Here is a 23,954-nt window from a genome sequence, read left to right on the forward strand (position 1 = left end):
GATCAATTTCTATAAAACTCACAATGTGCTTGGATGAATCGAGTAATCCATGATCCAATCTGTTCCTTCTTATCTTGGTCAAACTTGGAATAAGTTATATCTAAGGCACTGACGCTGCAAAATTAGAGATTGAGATGATATTGTTATCTTGATTTTGGAATGAATGCAGCCAGGTTTTCACCTCAAACTATTTTTAAGGGGGTACTTTAAATTTTTTTTTTCAGATCAACTGGTGCTAGAAAGTTAAACAGATTTGTAAATGACTTCTATTAAAAAATCTTAATCCTCCCAGTACTTATCAGCTGCTGTGTGTTCCAGGGAAAGTTGTGTAGTTCTTTTCAGTCTGACCACTGCTCTGCTCTCTGCTGAGCAAATCCCCATAGCAAACCTCTCCTGCTCTGGACCGTTCCTGACATGGACAGAGGTGTCAGAAGAGAGCACTATGACCAGTCTGAAAAGAACTTCCTCTGGAGCATACAGCAGCTGATAAGTACTGGAAGGGTTAAGATATTCGAATAGAAGTAATTTACAAATCTTTATAACTTTCTATCACCTGTTGGTTTGAAAAAAAAAAAATTCCACTGGAGTACCACCATTAAGGGGTCAAAAGGTAAAAGTCAGCTTATCGACTTACTAAGAACATTAGGTATGAGTGATGTGGTTGTCCACTCAACATGGACTTACTATACTTACACAGCCTCAAAAGCATCACATGACATGGGCAAGCTATTCATGCAGTTCAGAATATCCAGGTTTATAGCAGGAAGAAAAGAGTACAGCTTTTCCTGGAACCATGTAGCCACGAAACCTGCGCTCGCAAAGTTTGGGTCGTTACGGAGATTTTCCCACACAGCATTTAACACGTACTCCTTGTTGATTTCTGATATGGAAGAAGAAGGAATCTGAAAGATGAAAATGTGTATAAATAAAGGTACAACCTAGATTTAGGTGACTGGTCCCAGATACCTCTGGGTAAGAGGCTACATCTATTCCGCTGGCTCCTGGTGGATTTTCAGAAACATCTTTATATTTGTAAGGGAGCGATAAATTGCCAAAGTACTTTAAATATACAGAATATTGCATCTTTGAATGCGTAGGTGCGGCACTTACCATGTTATTGATGTTGTTGAGGACGACCCCAAGCTTGTCTGTGCTTATTTGTGAGATGATCAGGGAATAGGACTGCTGTGAGCTGACAGTCATATTATTTTGGAGGAAGCAATTCAAGATGGTAGTTAATGTGGAAGCTGGGACGTTTTTAAGCTAAGGATAAAAATAAAACAAAAAGGATCATATTAGGCATCTGTAAACAGCATTGTTTTATAAACGACATCCACAATCAATATCTTTCTTATAGTAGTTATAAACTTATATATCTAAGAGATAGTATTATAATAGTTATATCCTTGTATATAGGAGCTTTATTATAGCAGTTATATTCTTGTATATAGGAGCAGTATTATAATAGTTATATCCTTGTATATAGGAGCTTTATTATAGCAGTTATATTCTTGTATATAGGAGGCAGTATTATAGTAGTTATATTCTTGTATATAGGAGCAGTATTATAGTAGTTATATTCTTGTATATAGGAGCAGTATTATAGTAGTTATATTCTTGTATATAGGAGGCAGTATTATAGTAGTTATATTCTTGTATATAGGAGCAATATTATAGTAGTTATATTCTTGTATATAGGAGCAGTATTATAGTAGTTATATTCTTGTATATAGGAGCAGTATTATAGTAGTTATATTCTTGTACATAGGAGGCAGTATTATAGTAGTTATAGTCTTGTATATAGGAGCAGTATTATAGTAGTTATATTCTTGTATATAGGGGAAGTATTATAGTAGTTATATTCTTGTATATAGGAGCAGTATTATAGTATTTATATTCTTGTATATAGGAGCAGTATTATAGTAGTTATATTCTTGTATATAGGGGCAGTATTATAGTAGTTATATTCTTGTATATAGGAGCAGTATTATAGTAGTTATATTTTTGTATATAGGAGAAGTATTATAGTAGTTATATTATTGTATATAGGAGACAGTATTGTAGTAGTTATATTCTTGTATATAGGAGCAGTATTATAGTAGTTATATTCTTGTATATAGAAGCAGTATTATAGTAGTTATATTCTTGTATATAGGAGCAGTATTATAGTAGTTATATTCTTGTATATAGGAGGCAGTATATAGTAGTTATATACTTGTATATAGGAGCAGTATTATAGTAGTTATATTCTTGTATATAGGAGCAGTATTATAGCAGTTATATTCTTGTATATAGGGGGCAGTATTATAGTAGTTATATTCTTATATATAGGAGCAGTATTATAGTAGTTATATTCTTGTATATAAGAGCAGTATTATAGTAGTTATATTCTTGTATATAGGAGCAGTATTATAGTAGTTATATTCTTGTATATAGGAGCAGTATTATAGTAGTTATATTCTTGTATATAGGAGCAGTATTATAGTAGTTATATTCTTGTATATAGGAGAAGTATTATAGTAGTTATATTCTTGTATATAGGAACAGTATTATAGTAGTTATATTCTTGTATATAGGAGCAGTATTATAGTAGTTATATTCTTGTATATATGAGGCAGTATTATAGTAGTTATATTCTTGTATATAGGAGCAGTATTATAGTAGTTATATTCTTGTACATGAGACAGTATTATAATAGTTTCCCTTTTGTACTCTACATAGCAGTTTTAAAAGCAACTACTGCTGATATATGAAATATTCAATTTTAATATAATGTACCTTAAATAACAGAGGACTACAATTTTCAGAATTATCATAATGCACAAAACAAGGTTCATTTTCTTTATATCTTAACATTTGTTTCATAGTTTGTAATAACATAGAACTATACAAATATTAATGAAACTTACATCTGCACAGCCATACTGTAGCATGGAATGGGAGCAAGCATCGGACAAATCATCTGATGCTAAGAAAGCGTTCATATCAGAGCTGCAGGAATAAAAAATCATAACAAAAACATGTACCGGAGAATCTAATTTAAAGTATTAAGTAAGATCTTATTGGTTACTATGTGCAACAGACACACACACACACACACACACACACACACACATATATATATATATATATATATATATATATATTAGTTTGTATGCATTGTAAAAGCTCCCTGTAAGATATATAACATACTCACATTCCAGTCACTGAGCTACAGAGAGACTGAGCTGTAGAACAAGAAAATATGGTGATTACATTAAATAATAAAAGGCTGCTGTATTGAATTCTAGTAGTTAGTTATAAGAATACTTACCAGCGTCTGCATATGATGGACACTGAATTAAAAAAGAAAAAAAGAAAAAAAACAAGATTACTATGATCAAGCAATTCATCTATCTATCTATTTATCTATCTAATATCTATCTATCTACCTCATATCTATCTATCTCATATCTATCTATCTATCTCATATCTATCTATCTATCTATCCCATCTCTATCTATCTATCTATCTCATATCTATATCTATCTATCTCATATCTATCTCATATCTATCTCATATATCTCATATCTATCTATCTCATATCTATCTATCTCATATCTATCTATCTATCTCATATCTATCTATCTCATATCTATCTATCTCATATCTATCTATCTATCTATCTCATATCTATCTATCTCATATCTATCTCATATCTATCTATCTATCTATCTATTCATGCATTATATCCTTTGGGGTACTGTTTGAAAAATATAGAATCTGTCTGAGAGATGTATAAGATCTAGATCAATGTCCTAGTCTTTATGGTCCTAAAAGTAATTGATTAATTTGGTATAAAAATAAGGGAGTCCTTACATTATTGCTACTTATTACAGCTCCCAATGTTGTTGTTGATTGAAATACTAAAGTTGTAGTAGGTGCCGAAGTTGTAGGAGGTTTAGTAGTGGTAGTAGGGGCCGTAGTTTTAGTTGGTTCATTAGTTTTAAGAATAGTGGTAGTAGGGGCCGTAGTTGTAGTAGCTTCAGCAGTTGTAGTAGGTTGAGCAGTGGTAGTAGGGGCCGTAGTTGTAGCAGGTTCAGTAATGGTAGTAGGGGCCGTAGTTGTAGCAGGTTGAGTAGTGGTAGTAGGGGCCGTAGTTGTAGTAGCTTCAGTAGTTGTAGCAGGTTGAGCAGTTGTAGTAGAGGCTAAAGTTGTAGTAGGTGGAGTAGATGTAGGAGTAGTGTTGATAGCTACCGTAGTTGTAGTAGCTTCAGTAGTTGTAGCAGGTCGAGAAGTTGTAGCTGGTTGAGCAGTGGTAGTAGTGGCTAAAGTTGTAGTAGGTGGAATAGGTGTAGGAGTAGTGTTGATAGCTACCGTAGTTGTAGTAGGTTCTGTAGGCTGAAATGAGAGAGAAAAGTGAAATATGATCAAGAAACATTGTATAAAATATTATTGATTAGTATTATTATATTTACTATTGTGTTTCTAAGTGACATCATAAGATGTTCACCAATGGCCATGGTGTAAAGAATTTTTTTTTTCTTTTTTTATATTCTGTTACAAAATGTGTTCATTATTCTGGTCAGGAATAGCCTATACTATCCCTTTATTATATAACAAGTCTGAAGTATATATTCTTTATTACATTTATGGAAAGGGTGTTTATAAAAATGTATAATTTGCCTTTAATTATTGCCGCTACTTTACCACACCCTAATGTACACGACAATGAACCAAAGGAAGATAGGTGTGATGTTGATCTTTCCTTTTCTTGTCGAATAACCTTCCCTTTTCAATTGGTGTGACTACATTGAAAGCATCTGAAGACTGTGCAGTATTTGTACACAGGGTGGAGTAAATTCTTTTAAATTAGCTTGAGGTGAATGAGTTTCATTTTTTCAGTTAATTATTTTTGCAAAACATTCTGGCATGAAGCCTTTGGCGATTTACAGCCAACTATTTGGCCTTTTTGCTGGAATGTTTCTTGTAATTTTCTTTTCTTGCTCTTTGTTTAGTTTTCCGTCCTTTTCTTAGTAATATTTATAATTATTTTTTGTTTTACACTCTAAAACATACAGTATATTAAAAAGTGAACGAGGTTGAGCTGCAATTCCACTCGTAAACAATGATGCCTAGTTAATTTTCTCAAGTTCTTTAGCGTAATCAGTACGACTAATGGATGGATTCCAAGCCCTATGGCCCCCTCTGTCATATTGAATTTATCTGACCCCCCCATTTTGCTCTACATTTAAAGGAATATTCCAGGATTTTATTTATTTGACTGTGCTACAGGGGCTGTAAAGTTAGTGTAGTTCATAATATAGTGTCTGTACCTGTGTGTGACGGTTTTCTCACAATTCTTATGTGATTTTTACCCCAATGTTTATTTTTACCAGCATACAAAATGACTGCTGTCTCAGACTTTTCCCAGGTTGCAATGTGGCCCAGACCTGACTCACTAGTCAGCTGATGACAGAGAGCCTGTCTGCTTCAATGGGTGGAGTGATCGCTTGGTGGGAGAGAGATCAATCTGCAACTAATGCAACAGCTGTGGGCACCCTGATTGAAAACCACAGGTCTTTTGAATGGATGCAGCTCATTTATGTTTCAATGGGGGGGTGTGGCTGATGTGTGGGAGGGAGGAAAATGGAATTATGGGATTTGTAGGCAAAGAAAAAAACTCAAACAGGAAATACCAGTTCACAAAAAGCTAGCCACAGTGTTATGGTAATCTCACAACATAGCCATTTAGCCCCAAGACATGCGCAGTTCCTTCCTAAGCATGTCCACTACTAAAATCACCTTATGGGGGATGACCCCTTTAATCCATGCAAAATATACTTATAACTGTCCCACACTAATAATATTGATGGCAAAAAGACTTTTTGACCTTATTAGTGATAGTTTCCTTCTAACCCAGCCAGCACCTTGCTTTATACTGGCTGGGTCTTTATAGGTGTCCGTTCTAGTTGAAGGAGATTTTGGCTTGGCTAAAATCCCTAGTCATGTTTAAAGGCTCTTAAATGGGTCATATATTAACTTACAGCCTAGCTACTTCCAATAGGTGGCACTACAGAGTATTTTCTCCTTTTGGATAAACACTGCTTTACATATTTTTCCCAGGTAGCATTACCTGTAGGACTATACATTACCTGGTAGTCTCCATTATGCTATAAAATCGGACTCTAGGCAGTCAATGGCAATTTTTCGAGTAGTTGACTTAGTGTTTATTTTTATGTTAGTTTTGACTCTAATTTCTCCATATTGTGATGGTCTTTACCCGATAGGACATTATATTGAGTAAAATGAAAGCTAAATATCATGTGACCCTTCGAAGGGTATTTGAAGAAACCCGATTCAACCCAATAAAACTCTTTAGCCATTATCAAAAAATTAAGTGTCTCTCGTGTATTTACAATGTTTTCTGTTAATATATTTTTGATATTCAATATCACATTAAAATGTTTATATTTTTAGGTCTCTTATAAATAAGTACAAAAAAGGAAGTTGCAACAGCACTCTAGATCAAAAAATGGAGGCTCTTAGCGCACAAAGTGCGCTAAGAGCCTCCATTTTTTGATCTAGAGTGCTGTTGCAACTTCCTTTTTTTGTACATTTTGTATTTGCCACAGCAGCGGGCACCTGTGTATTAGGTTGTTGTGCTGGCTATTTTTCCTTTTGTTTTTTACTCTTATAAATAAGCACATATGGATACTAGGATGAGAATAAAAATAATAGAATAATAAAATGAAAAAAAATGAAAAAGAGGAACATGTGTGTTTGATACTTACAGTAACAGATGTTGTCTGTCCTTGTGCCCCATGTTCTAAATATGAAAGAAACAATGGTATTACAATTTTGTTTTTGTTTTTTTTAATATCAACCCCTTTTTTGACTATGAGCATTTTAGATAGCTTCCGTTTGAATCTTTTCCTACCATACATGTCTATACATACACCTTATATAGGCCTTATACATTTATATACTTGCATTTATAACTCTTATATATAGAACTATACTCTTCAGTCTAGGCCAAAAGCAAATATTGTTTTTGTTATAAAAAAAACATTTGTGAACACTAACCTGAAAGCAGGAGACCTGCAAATAATACCAAGATGTATATCACCCCTTTCCTCCCCATGATTCCAGACACCTGACTGTCCGGTGATAACTTTGGTTCCGTTCTTCCTGTGGATTAAATATAAGGATAATCCTTTAATCACTATAATTACCAACAGTAAATGACTCTATAAAATTATATAGAAATTATCATCTCTAGTGAATCTAATTAAACCACTGAACTACAGTAAGCCCGGCAGATACAAATACATTCCAAATAGAGATGAGCGAACTTACAGTAAATTCGATTCGTCACGAACTTCTCGGCTCGGCAGTTGATGACTTTTCCTGCATAAATGAGTTCAGCTTTTAGGTGCTCCCGTGGGCTGGAAAAGGTGGATACAGTCCTAGGAAAGAGTCTCCTAGGACTGTATCCACCTTTTCCAGCCCACGGGAGCACCTGAAAGCTGAACTAATTTATGCAGGATAAGGCATCAACTGCCGAGCCGAGAAGTTTGTGACGAATCGAATTTACTGTAAGTTCGCTCATCTCTAATTCCAAACACAAAAAGAATACCTAATCTTATTTTAATTATGATGTTTTTACCAGGAACTAAATTTACTAACAGGACGTTTTTAGAAAACTAGGAATAGAAGTAACAACTCGAAAGTATGCATTTAAGATTAAATCAACTGGTGCCAGAAAATTAAACAGATTTGTAAATTATTCCTATATAAAAATCTTAAAGGAGTACTCCACTGGAAAACATTTTTTTAATCAACTGGTGCCAGAAAGTTAAACAGATTAATAAATCATTCCTATGTAAAAATCTTAAAGGGGAACTCCACTGGAAAACATTTTTTTAATCAACTGGTGCCAGAAAGTTAAACAAATTTGTAACTTGCTTCTATTAAAAAATCTTAATCCTTTCAGTACTTATCAGCTGCTGTATGCTCCACAGGAAGTTCTTTTCTTTTTGAATGTCTTTTCTGTCTGACCACAGTGCTCTCTACTGACAACTCTGTCCATGTCAGGAACTGTCCAGAGCAGGAGCAAATCCCCATAAAAAACCTCTCCTGCTCTGGACAGTTCCTGACATGGACAGAGGTGTCAGCAGAGAGCTTTGTGGTCAGAAAAGAAATTCAAAAGGAAAAGAACTGCATACAGCAGCTGATAAGTACTGGAAGGATTAAGATTTTTAGATAGAAGTCATTTACAAATCTGTTTAGCTTTCTGGCACCAGTTGATGGAGTTTTCTCCATCCCTATAGATTGCTTCCATACAGAAATTGCCTTACAGCATTTTGTATCACATATATGGAGAACTCTACTTTGTAAGTCCATAAAAGTGTTTTGTCAACTGTGAAATAGGACAGCAGTTCCCAAACTAGTTCCCAAACTTTAAACTACCAAATCCAAGTATTCTTAGGTAGTCAATGAAAAGTTAATCTGGCTTTATTTCCTAGAGCGTCTCCAGTGTTGGCTTGAGCCTTCCAAGCCTGAGACTTGCATGAGACTACTGCGTTAAATCTGCAGATTTGGTGAAAGTCCTATAGACTTGCATAGGTCTACGGCAAAATCTGTAGACTGAACACTATAGTATCACACAAGTCACGAAAAAATATTCTGCCCCCACTGGAGTTGAGCCTTAAAGGAGTTATCCGGGATGATAAAACCATTGCTGCTTTCTTCCCGAAACAGCACCACTCGTGTGTGTGGCATCGCAGGTCAGTTCTATTGAAGTGAATGAGTTGTAATGCCACACACAGCCTGAGGACAGGTGTGGCACTGCTTGTGAAAGGAAAGCAGCAATGTTTTTCTAATTCAGCATAAACTCTTCAAGGTCCTTCAACAGACGGTTGCAAGTAAGACCTATTGCAAAATTAGCACAAAAAAAATAGAAATACACCAGAACGTTTAGATTCAAGATTGGGCCAGTATTACAGCCCCGTGACCATCTGGATAAGGGTGATTCATTCATGCATAATCGTTAAAAAAACGGAATAAACAAATAAATTATATTAATTATATATATATATATATATATATATCACTTTTTATCAACATTTGCTGCAACATTTTTCTTCTATAAATTTTAAGAATTTAAAGATCAAGTTCAAGTATTAAAATATTTTCCAGATCTAGATCTTTTACTACCTAAATCTATCAGAGCTATAAAAAAATTTTTTTAATTCCAATCAATTAATTCTTTTTTTTCTCCCATGAATACATTGCATTAGTCTAACAAGAAACTGCTATATACAATCATATTATCTAGTTGCCAATGCATTAGCTTCCAAATGTTATCTCAATGAAAAAAATAAAATAATTATTACAACTTTAAATTTAAAATTTTCTATTAGAAATTTTAGAATAAAATTCAGTAAAATTGCTTCATAATAATCCAACTCTTTGTTGCAGGATCCACCTCACTAAGTGTATAAGTAAAGATTGTCTCCACTAACTGAATAAAAGTAATGGCCAGTTCCACTTACTTTCTGTGCCCGGTCTATGCACCTGTCCTTGGAACCATCAGGTGAACACTGGTCCTAGCCTTAGATGTAAGCAGTACTTATAGGCTGTGTTAGGTCCCAGCTTTACAGGTGAGTTATGCTGCCAGCTATTTGGACAGCAGTCAAAAGACCCAGCCCATATAGAGGCTACTTTGTGTGTCACTGCATTCCATGCATGTGTCCATAAGACACATAAGAGGAAATTCTCTGGCCCAAGGTACATTTCTCAGTCCCTACCCAGTACCTGAGGTATTAAAATGAAAGGTCACTTGAAGAAAGTAGAGCATTGCGTTCTAAACAAAAAGAGATAATTTTTCATGATTTTTTCCTAACTTTTATTTTTCACATGGTAAAATAACATTTTCTATTATGTGATATACTGTATTTTCCAGCGTATAAGACGACTTTTCAACCCCATAAAATGTTCCCAAATGCGAGGGTCATCTTATATGCCGGGTGTCGTCTTATACGCCGGGCGCTGCAGTTGGCCGGGACGCCCGGGGTATGGATTATCCATACCCCGGGTGTCTCAGCCAAGATTAACTTCTCCTGTCACATTGGGGACATCCCTGTGTCCCGAAAGATCTTTTCGGGACATAAGGATGTCCCGGTTACCTTTCTGCGGCCCCAAATTAACTTTAAAAACGCAGGGGCCTCCGGGATGTAGCGCACACAGGGACGTCATGACGTCCTGTGCCTGCGCCCATCGCAACAACAGAGCAGAGCAGCAAGGACGTGCGGGCATGGCAAGTTATGAGCACGTCATCTTTGGTGGTCCGACCACCACTCCTGCGGTCCCGGGACCTACTGCTATGGCCTAAAGGCCATAGCAGTAGATCGTGACCCCGGACCAGAGGAGCAGTGGTCGGAGCATTGAAGTGGGGCAGTACACAGACATACAGCCTCCAGCCATACACTGTATTTGGCAGGAGGCTGTATGTCTTTGGGGTCCACTGCCCACCTAATGTGGGGGGACTATACTGCCAACCTAATGTGGGGCAACTATACTGCCTATCTAATGAGGGGGAACTATACTGCCAATCTAATGTGGGGGAACTATACTGCCAACCTAATGTGGGGGAACTATACTGCCAACCTAATGTGGGGGGAACAATACTGCCAACCTAATTTGGGGGAACTATACTGCCAACCTAATGTGGGGGAACTATACTGCCAGCCTAATGTGGGGGAACTACATGGACAACCTAATGTGGGGGGAAAAATACTGCCAACCTAATATGGGGGAACTACAACCTAAGGTGGGGGAACATACTGCCAACCTAATGTGGGGGAACATACTGCCAACCTAATGTGGGGGGGGGGGGATACTGCCAACCTAATGTGGGAAAACTATGCTGATAACCTAGTGTGGGGGGAACAATACTGCCAACCTAATGTGGGAAAACTATGCTGCCAACCTAATGTGGGGGGAACAATACTGCCAACCTAACGTGGGGAAACTATGCTGACAACCTAATGTGGGGGGAACTATGTTGCCTACCTAGTGTGGGGGGAACTATGCTGACAACCTAGTGTGGGGGTACAATGGTAGGGTACCGTATTGCGGTAGAGGGGTAGTCGTATACGGCAAGTATATCCCAAACTCTGTATTTTAACTGTAAAAGTCGGAGGTCGTCTTATACGCCGGAAAATGCGGTATATTTTTTATAACCATGTTTTAGGCTGAGTTTACACTTTGTAAAATTTTGACAGGTATTTTATTTTATTCATGAATTTTTTTTTTACTGGAATTTGTAAAAAAAAAAAGTCCTTTTTTTTTTACAGCCAAAATGTGAGTGTAAAATAAAATATGCTGCAAATTTTACGAAATGTGAACCTGGCCTTCAAATAAAATACAAATGTGAACCTGGGTTTCAAATAAAATACACTGTTAAATTTTAGAGTGTGACCATGGTCAAACACATAGTTATGAGTAAAAAAAATATAATAATCATATAATACAACATTTTTGTATATTTTATATTAAAACCATTGTATGACATTGTAAATTAAAATTACATTAAATTACATAAAATTTCTAAACTTTAAAGGAAATCTGTCACCAGTGTCATCTGCACTAACCTTCGGTAGCGACAGATAGTGCAGGTGACACTTATGACAACAGTACTCACCTTCTCCCGTTCCACGGCGGCTTGGGGCATGGGCGGAGCTTAGTGACGTCACTACTGCTGTCCTCTAGCAGCGGCACCCGGCAGGGAGCAGCAGCAGTGACGTCACTAAGGCTGCTTTCACACTATGGGCATTCATCGGTTATTAAAAGTCCATTTTCTGTGTGAAAACATAAGTATTATAACGGATGAAATAACGGGTGCGAACTGATGAATAAATATTCTCCCGTTAAGACCCGTTATAACATCCCTAATGTATGACTGTAACACCTCTGCCTACAGGCTCCCACAGCCGGGACTACTACTACTCCCATCATGGAACAGACTGCTTTCCATGATGGGAGTAGTAATTCCCTGGCTGCGGGAGTCTGCGGACAGCTCGGGAGGCTACATTAGTGTTTGTACTACTACCCCCATCATGGAACAGAGTCTGTTCCATGATGGGGGTTGTAATACAGGTGCGGAGGGATTGATTGCACCGGGTTTCACTTCTGAGACCCGATGGGATCAGAAGTTATTAAGCAGGGGAGCGGGCGATGTATCGTGTGTTTTTAACTTTCATTTTTAAATCCCCCGCGAGGAGCCCTGAATGGCCGGTACTGAGGAGCCATTCAGGCCTCTCAGCGGGAGATTTAAAAATGAACATTGTGAGTAGCAGGGGCCATATCTATATTAAAAGCGCTTTGGGGGCAAGATATATAGCGCTGCAGGGGGGGGGGCAGACATATAGCCTATATATCTAGCCCCTCAGCGCATTTATAATATGCCCCCTGCAGTGCATATATATATACACCCCCCGCCGGCGCATTAATAAATATGTACCCCCCGCTGGTGCATTAATAAATGTATACCCCCCGCCGACGCATTAATAAATATATACCCCCCCGCCGGCGCATAAATAAATGTATACCCCCCCGCCGGTGCATTAATAAATATATACCCCCCCACCGGCGCATAAATAAATGTATACCACCTGCTGGAGCATTAATAAGTATATGCCCCCGCCGGCGCATTAATAAATATATACCCCCCGCTGGTGCATTAATAAATGTATACCCCCCCCGCTGGCGCATTAATAAATATATACCCCCCGCAGCACATTTATAATGTGTTCTCGCAGCGCAGCCATCTATATACATATGTCACCGCTGCGCTATGAATGAAAAGCATTCTAGCAGCAGCATCTGCCGGCCCAATGATGCTGATAGAAATACTTTTCATTAATCGCCGACATATGTATATAGAAGCGCTGGGGGGGGGCAGATAACGCAGCCGTCTCCTGACACTATGGGCTGCTGATAGAAATACTTTTCATTCATAGCGCAGCGGTGACATATGTATATAGATGGCTGCGCTGCGAGGGCACATTATACATGCGCTGCGGGGGGTATACATTTATTAATGCACTGGCGGGGGTTATTTTTTAAAAATGCGCCGCCAGGGGGAATATATTTATTAATGTGCCGACGGGGGTATATATTTATTAATGCGTTGGCGGGGGGTATACATTTATTAATGCGCTGGCAGGGTGGTATACATTTATTAATGTGCTGGTGGGGGGTATACATTTATTAATGGGCCGGCGGGGGGGTATACATTTATTAATGTGCTGGTGGGGGGTATACATTTATTAATGCGCTGGCAGGGTGGTATACATTTATTAATGCGCCGGCGGGGGAGTATATATTTATTAATGTGCCAGGGGGGGGGGGGGGTATATATATTTATAAATGCGCTGCAGAGGGCATATTATAAATGCGCTGAGGGGCTACATATATTTAGGCTTTATGTCTGCCCCCCCTGCAGCGCTATATATCTTGCCCCCCACAGCGCTTGTAATATATATATATGTCCCCTCTGCTACTCACAATGTTCATTTTTAGATCTCCGGCTGAGAGCCCTCATTGGCTCCTCAGTACCGGCCAATCAGGGCTCCCGCAGGGAATTTAAAAATGAAAGTTAAAACACACCATACATCGTAGGGTTGCGGACTATGCCCATAGACTTCAATGTTAAAAATAACGGCCGTTAATTTACCCGTTTCTTGTGACGGGCAAAAAATTTGTGCATGTCCCGTTATTTCTCCCGTCACAACAAACTACCGTTATTCATGATGGGCTATAACGGTTCATAACGGGTAATTTAAAAAAAATCCCATAGACTTGAATGGGATTGTTTAACGGCCGTTTAACATGTTTTTTTTTTACGGACGTTTGTAACGGATGAATTTTTATAGTGTGAAAGCAGCCTAAGCTCCGCCCATGCCCCAAGCCGCTGCTGCTGCTGAAGCTTAACAGAGAAGATTACCAGAGATCCCCGCCACTGAACGGGACAGGGTAAGTACCATTGTCATCAGTGTCACCTGTACTATCTGTCGGTACCGACAGGTTAGTGCAGGTGACACTGGTAACAGATTTCCTTTAAGATTATGTACATTTTATGGGATTCCATGAGGAATATTTATACCTAATTTGAGAAGCTTTCCATACCTGCCCTTTATGTTCATATATTTTTTTTTTAAATATGTACTTTATTAATTTTTATCAGTTAAAAAGCTCTGTGATGGTAAACAAAAAAAGGTCAATCTTGTTCACAAATGTTTTAAGTCTTATAACTTATCGCAGTTATTGGCTACCAGTTCTTATGGCTGAATAAGTTGCCAAACTTCATTAATTCTTGTATTTGTTTTGTGGTCATCAGATTTTACTATTAATCAGCACAATGCATTTACTCACACCTTAGTTATACTGTTTCGGTTATACTTTATGATGGACATTTATCAACAGGTTTAGTCAGGTTTTCTTTACTGTAATTGTCGCAAAATTGTCGCAACTGCGACTACGTGTGTTTTCCTGCAACAATTTGCATGAAGAACAAGAAAAGCAAGAAAATTCAACCGTGCTTACATATTACATTTTTCAAAATGGATTTGCTTTAGTCGGGTATTTAGCAACTGCGAAAGTCGCAACTGCGCAAAAAAAATCGCAACAAGGTTAAAAACTGACTAAATTTACTCCAGTTCAAACATGGAGCACAAAAAGCTACTACCAAAGTAAAAAAGGAAAAATTGCTTGCGTGAAAGAAAATTATCAACAGGCTGAAACCAGTTTTGTACACTAACATGCTGGTGTAGCCCCCAACTTTTCCTTTTCATAAGGGGTAAAAGGAGAAAAATCCCCCTAAAATTTGTAACGCAATTTCTCTTGAGTACAGAAATACCCCATATGTGACACTAAAGTGTTAACTTGAAATACGACAGGGCTTCAAAGTGAGAGAACGCCATGTGCATTTATGGCCTAAATTAGGAATCTGCAACAGGGGTGGACCCAGATACAAAGATGGGGCTTGTCTTCACCAAAACCCTACGGCAGTGCTTCCCAAACAGGGTGCCTCCAGCTGTTGCAAAACTCCCAGCCTGCCAGGACAGTCTATGGCTGTTCATCAATACTGGGAGTTGTTGTTTTGCAACAGCTGGAGGCTCTGTTTAGGAAACACTGCCGTGTAAGGCCGGGTTCATACCACGTTTTTGCCATACTGTTTTCAATCAGTTTTTCTAAAGAAAACCATATGGCAAAAAAACGGATGGAAATGTATGGGAAAAAGTAAACAGTATGCGCTTTTAAAACATATACTGTTTTTAAAAGTATAGCCCTCCAGATGTTGCAAAACTACAACTCCCAGCATGCCCGGACAGTTAAATGCAGATATGTGTCTGATCAGATAGCTACATTATTCTTTAAAGGAGTGCAGTGCAGATCACAGGGGGTCTAACTGGTGGGCTCCCGACGATCTCCTGCATGGCACCCCGGCAGTCCCCAGGAGGGGGGCATGTCGACTCCCGCACAAAGCGGTGGCCAACACTCCCCCTCCATGTATCTCTATGAGAGAGCCAGAGATACAGAAATACGTGTCGGGAGTCAACATGCCCCCTTCCTGGGGACTGCCGGGTGCCGTGCAGGAGATCACCACGGGTCCCAGTGGTTGGATCCTTCCCCGCGATCAGACAGGTTGGATCCTTCCACGCGACCTATCCTTTGGACAGGGGAAAAGTGTTCCTGCACTGGAATACTCCTTTAATAGTAGCCTATGCTGCACTATATAAGCAAAGAAAATATTCCCAAAGAAAAAGTTAAATTTTTTTGAAAGTAGTAAAATAAAACAAAGTCACAAAAATCGGGTATCATTGTGTTCATACCGACCCACAAAATACAGATAACATGTCAGTTTTACTGTAACCTGCACGGCATGAAATCAAAACCCCGTGCTAAATGTCGCAAAGCAATGTTTTTCCTTTTCTTATTGTACCTGTGATAGAATTAGTCCTGCAAAAAAAAAGCTTTGTAGATGGAAAGGAAGTTATGGCTTTTAGAAAAAGGGGTAGAAAAAAAATAAAAAATACAACGCAAAAAATAAAGTGTGGCTGTCACATGAAGGGGTTAAGCCTTGTGTTTTCACCTCCAATAAGTCTGTCTCAAGATAAAACTTACACAAGACTTTGTTGCCTCTTGATGTGAGGCAAAACATTCATTTACCTGAACATTTTTCTGCCTTTAAGGAAAATTTTCTCTGAGATATTTCTTATGACGCATTTGTAGCGTTTCATCTATTTTTCTGAGCTGGACGGAAATATTTTCTATGTGTATTATTTAGAACAGAGGTATCTGTAAAATTTTACATCAACATTTTTATGTGACCCATGAATAGTCCCTTAGCATGGGCGTCCACAGGTGAGGCCAAGGAGGGGCCCCCCTCACCCCCCCCCCCCCCCAACCCCCGTGGATAAAAACTTGTTAACCTGTTGACGGCAGGTCTACTCATCCTGTGGCCATCACCAATGTATGGAGTAGGCTCAGGACTCGAGTTCTCTACATACTCGGTGGCACCCGATTTCTTTCAGCAGCTGATGTCTGATTTGCTTTATTAACTGTTGTAGATGCCCCGTTTTCTATAGAACGGCCTTTAAAATAAATAAATAAATAAAATAAAAAATAAAAGATCCCTCTAGCATTGGGAGGCCCCCTAGGTATTAGAGGCCTTGAACTGCAGCCCCTACTGCCCACTGCGGAAATCCAGCCCTGTCTATAAGCAAGTTTTCTGTGATCTCTTTAAATATCATCCAGCAATATATTTATCTGTCTATCTATCTTTCTTTCTCTCTAAAACCATGATGGCAGTGCCACATCTGTTACAAGACTGGTACAGATGGATGGCATATATCTTGATTTTTCCAAAGTGTTTAATGCTGTACCACAAAAGAGGTTGAAGGTACATAAAATAATAATTTTTGGGCTCGGGGGAAATGTGTGTAAGTGGGTAAGTAACTGGCTCATGGGTAGGAAACAGAGGGTGGTTATTAATGGCACATACTCTGAGTGGGTGACTGATACTAGTGGGGACCACAGGGGTTGATTTTCGGTCTTATTGTTTTTAATAAATTTAATAGTGACCTTGTAGAGGGATTGTATAGTAAAGTATTAATCTTTGCAGATGATACTAAGCTCTGTAAAGTGTTTAACACAATAGAAGACAGTGCACTGTATATAGTAGATAACACAATAGAGGACAGTGCAATGTATATAGTAGATAACACAGTAGAGGACAGTGCACTGTATATAGTAGATAACACAGTAGACCTACAGAGGTTGGAGGTTCTGCACATGGGAAGGAAAAATTCAGAATCTAAGTAAGGGGATGGGAAAATACTGGGAACAACTAAGACGGAAAAGGACTTAAGGGTATTAGTTGACAATAACTGTGGCAACCAGTACCATGCAACTGCTGCCAAGGCAAATAAAATCACAGGGTTCATCAAAAGGGGCATAGATGGACACCAAAAGGAAATAATTCTACCACTGTACAAATCACTAGTCAGACCACACATAGAATACTGTGTACAATACTGGGCCCCGGTATACAAGAAAGATAAAGTGGAACTGCAGAGGCTTCAAAGATGGGCAACCAGAGTAATAAGAGGAATGGGAGAAATAGTGTGCCTCAAGCAGTAGCACAACTACAACTCCCTGCATGCCCACACAGCCATAGTTTTGCAACATCTGGAGGTACCCTAGTTAAAAAATACTAGAGGAAAGAAGGATTCTACAGTTCACTTATGGGTTCTTTACTATAAGAACAGTGAGACTATAGAACTCTCTGCCAGTATTAATGGTAATGGTGAACAGGATATAGTCAGTAGAGTCTGTACAAGGGTTGTTGTTCCAGGGATTTATTCCAATTACCAGATTTTTGAGTCATAAGGAAAATAGGCTTCTACCTCATGTTTTCTTCTGCCTTTCTCTGGCTGAACACTGTAAAGTTATAGGCTGAACACTGTAGGGTAATAGACTGATAGGCTGTACACTATAGGGTAATAGGCTGTACACTATAGGGTAATAGGCTAAACATTGTAGGGTATAAGTGTTTACACTATAGGGTAATAGGGTGAACACTATAGGGTAATAGGGTAAACACTATAGGGTAATATGCTGAACACTATAGGGTAATATGCTGAACACTATAGGGTTATACGCTGAACACTATAGGGTTATACGCTAAAGACTATAGGGTAATAGGCTGAACACTATAGGGTAATATTCTGAACACTATATGGTAATAAGCAGAACACTATAGGTTAATTACTCTGAACACTATAGGGTAATATTCTGAACACTATAGGGTAATAGGCAGAACACTATAGGTTAATAGGCTGAACATTATAGGGTAATAGGCTGTACACTATAGCGTAATAGACTGTACATTATAGGGTAATAGGCTAAACATTGTAGGGTATAAGTGTTTACACTATAGGGTAATATTCTGAACATTATAGGGTAATAGGCTGTACACTATAGGGTAATAGACTGTAGATTATAGGGTAATAGGCTAAACATTGTAGGGTATAAGTGTTTACACTATAGGGTAATATTCTGAACATTATAGGGTAATAGGCTGTACACTATAGGGTAATAGACTGTAGATTATAGGGTAATAGGGTGAACACTATAGGGTAATATGCTGAACACTATAGGGTAATACGCTAAACACTATAGGGTAATAGGGTGAACACTATAGGGTAATATGCTGAACACTATAGGGTAATATGCTGAACACTATAGGGTAATATGCTGAACACTATAGGGTAATACGCTAAACACTATAGGGTAATAGGCTGAACACTATAGGGTAATATTCTGAACATTATAGGGTAATAGGAAGAACACTATAGGGTAATAGGCTGAACATTATAGGGTAATAGGCTGAACATTATAGGGTAATAGACTGTACATTATAGGGTAATAGGCTAAACATTGTAGGGTATAAGTGTTTACACTATAGGGTAATAGGCTGAACATTATAGGGTAATAGGCTGTACACTATAGGGTAATAGGCTGAACATTATAGGGTAAAAGGCTGTACACTATAGGGTAATAGACTGTAGATTATAGGGTAATAGGGTGTACACTATAGGGTAATACAGTAGACTGTACATAGGCTTACATTGAGGGGGCGGAGCGTGACGTCACACGGGGGCGGGCCCGTGACGTCACAATGCACCGACCCCGTGATCGCCCCGTGATCGCCAGTGATCGGACTGATTGTAACGGGGTGCTGCATGCAAGATCACGGGGGTCCCCAGCGGCGGGACCCCCGCGATCAGGCATCTTATCCCCTATCCTTTGGATAGGGGATAAGATGTCTTAGTGCCGGAGTACATCCTTTAATAAGTGTTATCAGGCCCTCCATGATTACATGCTGCTAAGGCTGCCTACAGGATTGGAGTACCAATCGGACAGGACGGAGGCAGGTAAGGACCCCCTGCCAGTCTTCTCAACCGTTTGGGACCCCACGATTTTGCTGTGAGGGTCCCGATCAGCTCCCTCAGCTACCAGCATGTATTTTTTTTCCCAGCACTTTTAAATGCTGTGATCAACTTTGATCCTGACACCTTAAAGGTTAATGCCAGGACATCACCCTGATCGTGGCAACTACTCGCAGTTATATATATACAGTATATATATATATATATATATATATATATATATATATATATCATGGATGCAGCCATCACAGCCAAAACAGCAAAAAAATAAATTTTTTCCCGGATGAATCAGAGGTGAATTTAAAATATCTGGCTAATACAATTTCAAATATTGAGAGCTGTATCCATGAGAAGACTAACCTCATTACCCCTTTTATTGGTTGTGTTAACCCTTAAAGGGCTAACCTGCCGCAATCACAGCAATATTACTCATAAAGTTTGGGTTAGTTAAAGGTTCAGGCCATCCTATGATGCTACAGGGGAACAGCTAAGGGGGGAACCAATCGCTGGACACCCCTGTTCCTGGATGATAAGTGTGATGGCATGTCCCAACACCAGCAGGTGGACTTATAGTGGTCCTTTCCATTGGGTCTACTCTGCACTATTTGCATCCCAACCTGTACAACATACCAGTATTCTATTAATAATATATATATATGTAAATAGTAAACAATAATTTATATAAATGAGCAGTGACCTGCTTTGTAAATCTGTATCCCAGAGGCTTCTGTGCTGATTCATATTGAATGTATGAGTTGGACAATCTTACTGGTCTGTCGGCCTGTGTCATCTGAATATGTGTATGTAGTTTAGGAGATAAAAACAGTTCTCACACACAGTGTATAGCCGAGCATAGTTATCAGCACATTCAGAGCACTTTAAGTTTATACCCACTTCTAATAGCTGCTGAGAATTCGAGTCGTACTTCTGTAGGTTTGCATTGGGCAAAGACATTTCCTTGGTTTCCTGGCAATAGATTCCACCTGGAGCAGGGGTCAAGTCCTGGGGAAAAAAGTGTGGGAACTCACCCTAGATTTCCACTTAAAGGGGTACTAGACATTGAATACCCTATCCAAAGGATTCGGGATAAGATGTCTGATCCCGCGGGTCCCGCCGCTGGGGACCCCCATGTTCTCCCTGCTGCTCCCGGCGTTCGTTTAGAGCGTTGAGTGCAGCGACAGAGGCTCGTGACGTCACGGTCAAAGCCCCTCAATGCAAGTCTATGGGAGGGGGCGTGGCGGCCGTCACGCCCCCTCCCATAGACTTGCATTGAGGGGGCATTACTGTGACGTCACGAGCCTCTGCCCTGCATCACCAGTCATCCGGCACGGAGCAAAGTTCCCTCCGTGCACCGGATGTCTGAGGTGCCACAGCCGAGACCCTCACGATCAGACATCTTATCCCCTATGCTTTGGATAGGGGTTAACATGTCTAGGGGTGGAGTAACCTCCTAGACATGGGAACTGCTAATGGAAACTGCGTTCCTGCTGTGAATAAAGTGCAGGAACTCCTTTCCCATGAGTTCCTGCAGGACTTGAGCCCTGACCTGGGGGCATAAATAAGGGGGCAGTTTCACAGTTTTGACTTGTGTCCCTTTATATATATATGTGTCCCTTGTGTTCCTTTATATATGAGTGTCTATATGAGTGTCCTTAGGGCCAGAAGAAAGAGTAGCTGAGGGTAGGCACCCCTCGTCACCTACCTGGCAAGGCTGGGTGTAGCTGCTGACGGTTGCTATCACATGTGAGTTCCCCTTTTAGTTGTAAAGCTGTGATAGAGCAAAGAGCCACAAGGTTACTTGCTCCATTACTTATTTTTGTAACCCACATGTAGCATTCTAACACTGGTTTGTGGTGCAATGTGGTGCTTGGCAAAGCCTGCCTAATGGGAATAGCTACCTTCCTAGTTGGGCAAACCTATCTATCTATCTCATATATATATATATATATATCTATCTCATATCTATCTATCTATCACTCATATCTATCTATCTCATATCTATCTATCTATCTATCTATCTATCTATCACTCATATCTATCTATCCATCCATCCATCTATCTATCTCATATCTATCTATCTCATATCTATCTATCTATCTCATATATATATATATATCTATCTATCTCATATCTATCTATCACTCATATCTATCTATCTCATATCTATCTATCTATCTCATATCTATCTATCATCTATCTATCTCTTTATGAGGAAAGCTACCTTCTGGGGGGGGGGGGGGGGATTACATAACTACTAGGAGGACCTACCTACCCACTGAGGGGAACTGTCTACTGACTGGAAGCACCTACTTACCTACTGTTGGGGACCTACCTAATGGGGAAACAAGTCTTCCTGGGGAGGGGGAGTGCCTATCTAAGGAGAAAACCTACCTACCTACTGAAGGACCTACCTAAGGGGAGGGGAAACTACCTAACTATTGGGGGATCTACCTGTCTACCTACTGGACAAACCTACCTATTGAGAGGGATTTCCCTACCTTATAAAGGGGGACCAATCTCTTCCCCCCCATCCAACCAACTTAACTACCCAACGTTACTGTGCAGGACACCAAGGGGGACATTTTTGGGAATTGGAGCACTGTGGTTAGGGAAAAGTTGTGCTTGCAAAGTTCATCAATCTGGTGATGTTTAGGTTGGGTAGAGATTTATCAAATCTGGTGCAAAACAACGCAAAGTAGATACCAATGGCAACCAATTGGATTGGTACTTTCCAAAGTTTATGATTATTGTGATCTCTAAGGCTATGTTGACTCTTAAAATTTAAAGTTGGAATCGGATTGGTTGGTACATTTACTGCTCTACTTTCCCCTTGCACCAGTTTTGGTGAATCTTCCCCTTTGTTCCAGCAGTCACACGAGTTAAATAAAATCCCCTCAGGTTCTCAGTACAGATCCTCGAAGCCGTGTGCTAATCCCCATAAATTATTGCTCACATGCTTCATACGTTACTGTCACTGAATGACTAACTTGCATGTCATCTGCAGAATGTTCCCAGACAAGGGTTCAGGTGACAGCGGCTTCTTATAGCACTTCCCTATCCTTCATTAGATGTGAGAGCACTGTCAGGTAACTCAAGGCTTGTTATATATGGTGATGATGATCCAAGTATCTCATGTTTATACATGGGAAGAATCCTTGTTGATATAGTATAACTACCAGATAATTAACCAGGACTGTGATGATATGAATAGACTTAATGCTCCTTATCACCAACTGCAAGCAGAGATCTTGAGGAAAAATAATTAACCTCTTTAAGGGTTTGTTCACACTTCGTAAATTCCAGCGAAATTACACGCAGTGAACATTAACATCAGTGTAAAAAAAAAGACAGGGATTGCACTCGCCATCCAAACGGTGTTTATTGATAGGTGTCAGGCACTACAAGCTGGTACAGAAGTGGAGGTGGGGGACGTAATCGGGACAGACTGTTTCACGCTGCTATGGCGCTGCTATGGCACCAGGACAGACTGTTTCACGCTGCTATGGCACCTGGACTGACTGTTTCACGCTGCTATGGCGCTTCTTCCAGCCGGTATACCGGCTGGAAGAAGCGCCATAGCAGCGTGAAACAGTCTGTCCAGGTTACGTCCCCCGCCTCCACTTCTGTACCAGCTTGTAACGCCTGACACCTATCAATAAACGCCATTTGGATGGTGAGTGCAATCCCTGTCTTTTTCTCACTACTGTTCATGCACGCTATTGGATTTTTTGCACCACCGCACCTTACGTCAGGATCCAGGAATTCTCAAGCTACCCACACAGTTTACTTGTTCCCGTTTGCCTTAGTCTTGTACTGCCGGACGGCCTTTCCTCTCTCCTAGGGCAATTAACATCAGTGGAAATGAGTCTTCCGCGAGACTCGTTCACACTGATGAATTTCAGTGGCGGACAATTCTGTCCGCCACTGAAAACATGTCCATTCTTTGAGTTGAAGTCTGCGAGTCCTGCATTGCTGTCAATGGTGACGACGCTTCTACCGCTGAAGTATTTTGGCGGCCGCTGCCAGATAGAATCTCTGCTCACGGAATTCTGCGAGCAGAGATTCCACAGTGTGAACGTACCCTAAGACACAGCCAATTTAAGTTTTTTCTTTATTTCTTCCTTGTCTTATAAAGGCCCATTCACACAATTCTGGTGACGGTGCAGGTCCGCATGGTCCCAGTGCCAATGGATTTCGCTCCCATGCCCACTGCAGGCGAAATTTTGTAGTTTAAAGGGGAACTCCGGTGGAAAGAAGTAGAAAACAAATGTTTTCAAATCAACTGGTGCCTGAAAGTTAAGCAGATTTGTAAATTACTTCTATTAAAAAATCTTAATCCTTCCAGTACTTATTAGCTGCTGTCTAAAACAGAGAAATGTGTGAATTTCTTTCCAGTCTGACAACAGTGCTCTCTGCTGACACCTCGGTCCGCGTCAGGAACTGTCCAGATTAGAA

General features: G+C 39.6%; 1 protein-coding gene across 1 annotated transcript in view; it reads right to left on the bottom strand.

The window, feature by feature from the left end:
* Positions 1 to 23,210, bottom strand: part of LOC130285325 (uncharacterized) — a 90,298-nt gene extending 67,088 nt beyond the window's left edge. Inside the window, exons 1-12 of the mRNA XM_056536682.1 lie at positions 23,129 to 23,210; positions 21,202 to 21,267; positions 20,390 to 20,482; positions 7,066 to 7,170; positions 6,774 to 6,808; positions 4,357 to 4,380; positions 3,314 to 3,335; positions 3,197 to 3,227; positions 2,910 to 2,991; positions 1,111 to 1,263; positions 694 to 902; positions 23 to 114 (exon numbers count right to left, since the gene is read on the bottom strand). Coding sequence (XP_056392657.1) covers positions 23 to 114; positions 694 to 902; positions 1,111 to 1,263; positions 2,910 to 2,991; positions 3,197 to 3,227; positions 3,314 to 3,335; positions 4,357 to 4,380; positions 6,774 to 6,808; positions 7,066 to 7,170; positions 20,390 to 20,482; positions 21,202 to 21,267; positions 23,129 to 23,210 — 994 coding nt within the window. The remainder of the gene's footprint in view (positions 1 to 22; positions 115 to 693; positions 903 to 1,110; positions 1,264 to 2,909; positions 2,992 to 3,196; positions 3,228 to 3,313; positions 3,336 to 4,356; positions 4,381 to 6,773; positions 6,809 to 7,065; positions 7,171 to 20,389; positions 20,483 to 21,201; positions 21,268 to 23,128) is intronic.
* Positions 23,211 to 23,954: the final 744 nt, after the last annotated feature.

Source organism: Hyla sarda, chromosome 8, assembly GCF_029499605.1.
Source record: "Hyla sarda isolate aHylSar1 chromosome 8, aHylSar1.hap1, whole genome shotgun sequence".
Lineage (NCBI taxonomy): Eukaryota > Metazoa > Chordata > Amphibia > Anura > Hylidae > Hyla > Hyla sarda.